Here is a 7,775-nt window from a genome sequence, read left to right on the forward strand (position 1 = left end):
CAGCCAATCAGAGATCACTGTTGTCCCAGATGGCCAATCACTGATCACTGTTGTCCCCGGCGGCCAATCACTGATCATTATTGTTCCTGACAGCCAATTAGTGATCATTATTTTTCCCAATGGCCAATCACTGATCACTATTTCCCTGACGGCCAATCACTGATATTGTTCCCAACAGCTAATCAGTGATCATTATTTTTCCCAATGGCCAATCACTGTTTACTATTTGGCCAATCACTGATCACTACTGTTCCTGTCAGCCAATCACTGATCACTATTGTCCCCATCAACCAATCACTGATCATTATTGTTCCCAATGGCTAATCACTGATCACTACTGTCCCCGACGGCCAATCACTGATCATTGTTGTCCCTGACAGCCAATCACTGATCACTACTGTCCCTGATGGCCAATCACTGAGCACTGTTGTTTGTTCCACCCTTGCACTTCTTTTTCTTTCATTTTAAACTCTCTCTTCCAGTTTCTTTCATGACTCCTCACTATATAGTATTTTGTAAATACATAAAATATTAGTTTCTGATGCCATGAACAAATATGCCTTACTTCAATAAGAAAAGTTCTCTGTGTCTTCAGAAAAGTTTCCTTTATCATGTACCTTAATTTGTTGTTAAATATGCAAATTAGTATATGACATCATCTAGTTCCTTTCTGAGCACGTTTTAGCTACTTTCCTCTGAAAAGAGTTAGTAACACAGACCATAAAGCGGTTTTCTAAACCGTGTACTGTAATACACTTGTGTTGAGGTAATGACTTAAACCATTACAACATGTTCTATGTATTTTATAGGTTATTGATACAAATGAGAAATTAAAAAAAAATCAACTATTGCATCTTTAAATAGCTTTAAGAAAGCAGGTAAGGTCTAATCAGCTGAATAAGGCTGAGGAATGATAAGCAGTTTATATATATATATATGAAAGTGAAGTGATTAAATAAGATATATTATTTTGGTGCATTAGTGTTGTGTTATACAGTGCTACAGAATTAACAACATGCACATTCACACAAATTACTTTAATTGTTTATGCCTAGAATTGTCTTATTGATGTGATATGTTGGAGTAATGTAGCCCTATATGTTGTAATAATTGGTCCACTTGTTATTTTGGACAAACGTAAAGCAAAATCCTGGTTTGTGTTTTTTATGCACACACAGAGAATAAACAGGGTCTTACCTGTCGGTAAAGGGAGCTGGTTATTGACCTTGCCAGGTGAGAAGCCTGAGACGAAGTAAAGCAGGAGCTGGATCTGTAGTCCAGTCCTCACCAAAGCCATGTTTCTGCCTGCTGTAGAAGTCAGAGTCTGAGTTAGTGTTTGTGCTAGCCTCACCACTTCTCTTCTGTCCTCCTCACACCTAGGCTATTCCACACTGTCTCCACAAAAATGTCCTTTTGTTTCCAGTCGTTCTGAGTTTCTGTAAAGGCAGATGGTTGAGTGAGGAGTGCTTCCGGTGTTATTTACAGCACTAACGCTAACACACCACAGCCCCTGCCAAGATTAGACACGTTTACTACTGCAGACCTGCCCGTGTCCAAGTACACACTGATACCCGAGAAAGTGGAGGACAGCCTAAAGATAGTTTCCCTCTGCCTGAAAGTCAGTTGCCATGAACAATATGAGGAATATTAAAAGAATAAACACATAAAACTAGGAGTTCATAACAGAGAATCATTGAAATGTTAGGGGAAAAGGTTGCGTTCGAATGGAGAAGATTTACTGACTCCCAGCAGCTCTACTGGAACACTAAGGACCACTGAATCCAATTCAATCGTTCATCAATCCCTCACTGTCACTGTTACTCTATCAGGAATATTGTTTACATGAGTAATGAAGTAGTTTAAAACCTTGTATACAGTATCTTGCAAAAGTATTCATCCCTATTGGTGTTTGTCCTGTTTTGTCACATTACAAGCTGGAATTAAAATGGATTTTTGGAGGGTTAGCATCATTTGTTTTACACAACATGCCTACAACTTTAACCTCCTAGGGCCTAGCGGTCACATACGTGGACAGCACTTTTTAGAAATTCAGAACAAGAATCCACATATGTGGACATACTTTTTCTCAAAAAGTACATCTTATCAAAGATGATGCTTAGTTTTTATTCTAATCAGGTTCTAATAAGCCCAAATAGCAAATATAAATAAAAAAATGCATGTAAAAAAAACAGCTTGGGTCTTAGGAGGTTAAAGGTGAAAATTGTTGTTTTATTCTGACAGAAACAATCATTAAGATGAAAAAACAGAAATCTGGAGTGTGCATAGGTATTCATCCCCTTTCATATGAAACCTCTAAATAAGATCTGCTCCAACCAATTCACTTCATAAGTCACATAATTAGTTGATTAAGATCCATCTGTGTGCAATCAAAGTGTCACATGATCTGTCACATGATGTCTGCATAAATCAACCTGTTCTGGAAGGACCCTGACTCTGCAACACTACTAAGCAAGCAACATGAAAACCAAGCAGCCTCCAAACAGGTCAGAGACAAAGTCATGAAGTATGGATCAGGGTTGGATTATAAAAAAAATCCCAAACTTTGAATATCCCACGGATCACCATTAAATCCATCATAGCAAAATGGAAAGAATATGTCACCACTACAAACCTGACAAGAGAAGGCCGTCCACCAAAACTCACAGAGGGGCAAGGAAGGCATTAATCAGAGATGCAACAAAGACACCAAAGATAACACTGAAGGAGCTGCAAAGATCCACAGTGGAGATGGGAGTATCTGTCCATAGGACCACTTTAAGCCATACACTCCACAGAGTGGGGCTTTATGCAAGCGTGGCCAGAAAAAAGCCATTGCTTCAGAAAACAGGTTTGGAGTTTGCTCAACAGCATGTGGCAGACTCCTCAAACACATGGAAGAAGATTCTCTGGTCAGATGAGACTAAAATTGATCTTTTTGGCCATCACGGGAAATGCCATGTGTGGTGCAAATCCAACACCTTGAGAACATCATTCCTACACTGAAGCATGGTGGTGGCAGCATCATGCTGTGGGGATGTTTTTTCATCTGCAGGGACAGGAAAGCTGGTCAGTACTGTAGGAAAGCTGGATAGCACTAAATACAAGGCAATTCTGGAGGAAAACCTGTTTGAGTCAGCCAGAGGTTTGAGACTGGGATGAAGGTTCATGTTCCAGCAGGACAATGACCCTAAACATACTGCTAAAGCTACACTGGAATGGCTTGAAGGGAAACATTTAAATGTCTTTGAATGGCCTAGTCAAAGCCCAGACCTCAATCCAATTGAACTTCAACCAGAATTAACTTGAAGGAGTTGGAGCAGTTTTGTCTTGAGGAATGGGCAGAAATCCCAGTGGCTAGATGTGCTAAGCTAATAGAGACATACCCCAAGAGACTTGCAACTGTAATTGCAGCAAAAGGTGGCTCTACAAAGTATTGACTTTGGGGGTTAAATACCTTTGCACACTCCAGATTTCCGTTTTTTCATCTTAATTATTGTTTGTGTCACAATAAAACAACAATTTTCACCTTTAAAGTTGTAGGCACGTTGTGTAAATCAAATGGTGTTAATCCCCCAAAAATCCATTTTAATTCCAGCTTGTAACGTGACAAAACAGGACAAACACCAAGCGGGATGAATACTTTTGCAAGACACTGTAGTACATATAGTAAATTATTAGTTTCACTCCTGTACTTAGTCTCATTTTATCTGTAAAATTATAATAACAAAGCAGCTACATAGGACCACAGCAAAGTTATGTTTTATAAGTTTAATTGCATGATTAATCTATGAAGCAGATTTATTATAAACACCTGTACAGCTGCTCCTTCATGCAGTTATCCAGTCAGCTACTCATAAGCAGCACAATGCATACAGTCCTACTGATACAGATCAAGAGCTTCGGTTAATGTTAATCAAACACCAGAATGAGGGAATCTCCGTGTGATCTCAGTAACTTTGACCATGGCATTGTTGTTGGTGTAGGATGAGCTGGTTACAATATTTCAGAAACCAGACTGGAAAATCGCCAGTTGGTCTTGGGTGAGTCTGGGTCTGCTGTAGCCTCTGGTAGATTCTGCTTTCATCTTAATGCAGTTTTTGAAGCAGAATGTTTAGCTGCCAGAATGCTGACTTGTGTGTAATCTCACAGCAGTAAATTGCTGCACTTCACTGTTTTACAGGAGACATTTCTGCACTGTCTGACTCTCCCAGCCTGCCTACTTCACACCAAAATGCTTTGTTCTGTACCCAGTAGAACAACTTACTTTTGGACCAGTTGGCAGTGACGGTGCAGATGTGAACTTAACACTCTTTTCTCTGTCTCACTGACAGCAGGCAAAACGTTGCAAATGAACCATATTTCCCATCAACATGTTGCTGGTGGTGTAGTGGTTAGCACTTTCACCTCACAGCAAGAAGGTCCTGGGTTCGAGCCCAGCGGCCGGCGAGGGCCTTTCTGTGTGGAGTTTGCACGTTCTCCCCATGTCCGCGTGGGTTTCCTCTGGGTGCTCCGGTTTCCCCCACAGTCCAAAGACATGCAGGTTAGGTTAACTGGTGACTCTAAATTGACCGTAGGTGTGAATGTGAGTGTGAATGGTTGTCTGTGTCTATGTGTCAGCCCTGTGATGACCTGGCGACTTGTCCAGGGTGTACCCCGCCTTTCGCCCGTAGTCAGCTGGGATAGGCTCCAGCTCGTCTGCGACCCTGTAGAACAGGATAAGTGTCTACAGATGATGGATGGATGGATGTTGCTGATCTTTGCTGTAAAGTTCCTGAGGAATCTGTGCAGCAAGAAATCTGCAATATAACAGCACAGATTTCTATTCTCAGCTGACAGGAGTGGAACCTGAAGTGCTCTTCTGCTGTTGTAGCCCATCAGCTTTTGTGTGTTCTGAGATGCTTTTCTGCTCACCACAGTTGTAAAAGGTGATTATTTAAGTTACTGCAGACTTCCTGTCAGCTGGAACTAGTCTGATCATTCTCCTCTAATCTCTCTCATCAACAAGGCATTTCCACCAACAGAACTGAAAGTCCCAGATGATCAACTGCTACCCCATTCTGATGTTTGACTAACTTTACGCATTGTGCTGTACTCATGTGATTGGCTCACTGGATAATTGCCTGAATGAGCAGAGGCACAGGTGTTCCTATTAAAGTGACCAGTAAGTGTGTATATACCATCATATTTATTCATTTGGAACTGCTAAGCTTTTGATTCTGGAAATTTCCACCCACAGGATTCAAACCAGTTATGGCATGTGAAAAGATTTTTTTTCCTTAGTTAATTACAATTCCATTGAAGGTGAACAGGATTTATGCTTCTTTTAAAGTTTAGTAAATGAATAACGTTCAAACACAATGTATTGCAGCACCCTGTCCATGATGTTCTTAAGATCATTATTTCAGACTTTTTCACGATGGCTCTGTAGGCCATGTTCTGCACCAGCATCACTTATCAACAACGCTATTTGAATAAGGTATTTACATAATAGATATATTTAACATATTAATTTTGTGCGTAGTTTACACAACATACAGTAGTGCTTGAAAGTTTGTGAACCCTTTAGAGTTTTCTATATTTCTGCATGAATATGACCTAAAACATCATCAGATTTTCACACAAGTCCTAAATGTAGATAAAGAGAACCCAGTTAAACAAATGAGACAAAAATATTAGACTTGGTCATTTATTTATTGAGGAAAATGATCCAATATTACATATCTGTGAGTGGCAAAAGTATGTGAACCTTTGCTTTCAGTATCTGGTGTGACCCCCTTGTGCAGCAATAACTGCAACTGAACGTCTCCGGTAACTGTTGATCAGTCCTGCACACTGGCTTGGAGGAATTTTAGCCCATTCCTCCATACAGAACAGCTTCAACTCTGGGATGTTGGTGGGTTTCCTCACATGAACTGCTCGCTTCAGGTCCTTCCACAACATTTTGATTGGATTAAGTTCAGGACTTTGACTTGGCCATTCCAAAACATTAACTTTATTCTTCTTTAACCATTCTTTGGTAGAACAAATTGTGTGCTTAGGGTCGTTGTCTTGCTGCATGACCCACCTTCTCTTGAGATTCAGTTCATGGATAGATGCCCTGACATTTTCCTTTAGAATTCGCTGGTATAATTCAGAATTCATTGTTCCATCAATGATGGCAAGCCGTCCTGGCCCAGATGCAGCAAAACAGGCCCAAACCATGATACTACCACCACCATGTTTCACAGATGGGATAAGGTTCTTATGCTGGAATGCAATGTTTTCCTTTCTCCAAACATAATGCTTCTCATTTAAACCAAAAAGTTCTATTTTGGTCTCATCCATCTGCAAAACATTTTTCCAATAGCCTTCTGGCTTGTCCACGTGATCTTCAGCAAACTGCAGACGAGCAGCAATGTTCTTTTTGGAAAGCAGTAGCTTTCTCCTTGCAACCCTGCCATGCACACTATTGTTGTTCAGTGTTCTCCTGATGGTGGACTCATGAACATTAACATTAGCCAATGTGAGAGAGGCCTTCAGTTGCTTAGAAGTTACCTTGGGGTCCTTTGTGACCTTGCCGACTATTACACGCCTTGCTTTTGGAGTTTGGAGTGATCTTTGTTGGTCGACCACTCCTGGGGAGGGTAACAATGGTCTTGGATTTCCTCCATTTGTACACAATCTGTCTGACTGTGGATTGGTGGAGTCCAAACTCTTGAGATGGTTTTGTAACCTTTTCCAGCCTGATGAGCATCAACAACACTTTTTCTGAGGTCCTCAGAAATCTCCTTTGTTCGTGCCATGATACACTTCCACAAACGTGCTGTGAGGATCAGACTTTGATAGATCCCTGTTCCTTAAATAAAACAGGGTGCCCACTCACACCTGATTGTCATCCCATTGATTGAAAAGACCTGTAATTTCACCTTCAAATTAACTGCTAATCCTAGAGGTTCACATACTTTTGCCCCTCATAGATATACAATATTGGATCATTTTCCTCAATAAATAAATGACCAAGTATAATATTTTTTGTCTCATTTGTTTAACTGGGTTCTCTTTACTTTCAGGACTTGTGTGAAAATCTGATGATGATTTAGGTCATATTTATGCAGAAATATAGAAAATTCTAAAGGGTTCACAAACTTTCAAGCACCACTGTAGACTTAGAAGGCTCATGGAGTACGAATTCCTCCTCTTCTCTGCTGTAGTTACACCCAAAGACTTTTTTATTTAAAAACTAAAATGCATTTCTTTGTTAGAAAAGTCATAATATTATTCCTGAAAAAATGTAATTCATCTATCCAAACTGTTCAAATAGCAGAAAAAAATTGTTTGTACGTCTGTCTTTGTAGAACCTGTCTGGTGCAGCTCTGCGATACATGTGGATGACATGGACTTCCTGTCAACTGAACACAACAGGTTCAAGTCTACGTTACATATAGGCTTATTTGTATATACAACCCCAAATCAGAAAAAGTTTGTACAGTGTGTTGAAATTGAATTTTTTTAAATTTGTAAATAATCTTTGACATGTATTGTACTCAAAACAATACAACAGCACATTATTTGATGGTGTACCTCATGAATTTTTTTTTTTAAATAAACGTTTCAATTTTGATTCTTGCAACACATTTAAAATATATGTTGGGACAGCAAAGCATTTACCACTTTATAATGCTTCCATTGTTTCTCACAAACACTTAGATGATGTTTATTGACTCAAGACACCAAGTGATGAAGTGTTTCAGGTGTTATTTTTGTCCCATTCTTCCTGCAAACAGGTTTTAAGGTGT

At 39.8% G+C, this 7,775-nt stretch overlaps 1 protein-coding gene across 2 annotated transcripts in view; it reads right to left on the minus strand.

Moving 5' to 3' along the window:
* Positions 1-1,442, minus strand: part of wu:fc38h03 (acetylcholinesterase collagenic tail peptide) — a 47,133-nt gene extending 45,691 nt beyond the window's left edge. For both annotated transcript variants that reach the window (XM_060943192.1, XM_060943191.1), the window contains exon 1: positions 1,198-1,442. In XM_060943192.1, coding sequence (XP_060799175.1) covers positions 1,198-1,297 — 100 coding nt within the window. In that variant the 5' untranslated portion in view covers positions 1,298-1,442. The remainder of the gene's footprint in view (positions 1-1,197) is intronic.
* Positions 1,443-7,775: the final 6,333 nt, after the last annotated feature.

Source organism: Neoarius graeffei, chromosome 16, assembly GCF_027579695.1.
Source record: "Neoarius graeffei isolate fNeoGra1 chromosome 16, fNeoGra1.pri, whole genome shotgun sequence".
Taxonomy (NCBI): Eukaryota; Metazoa; Chordata; class Actinopteri; order Siluriformes; family Ariidae; genus Neoarius; species Neoarius graeffei.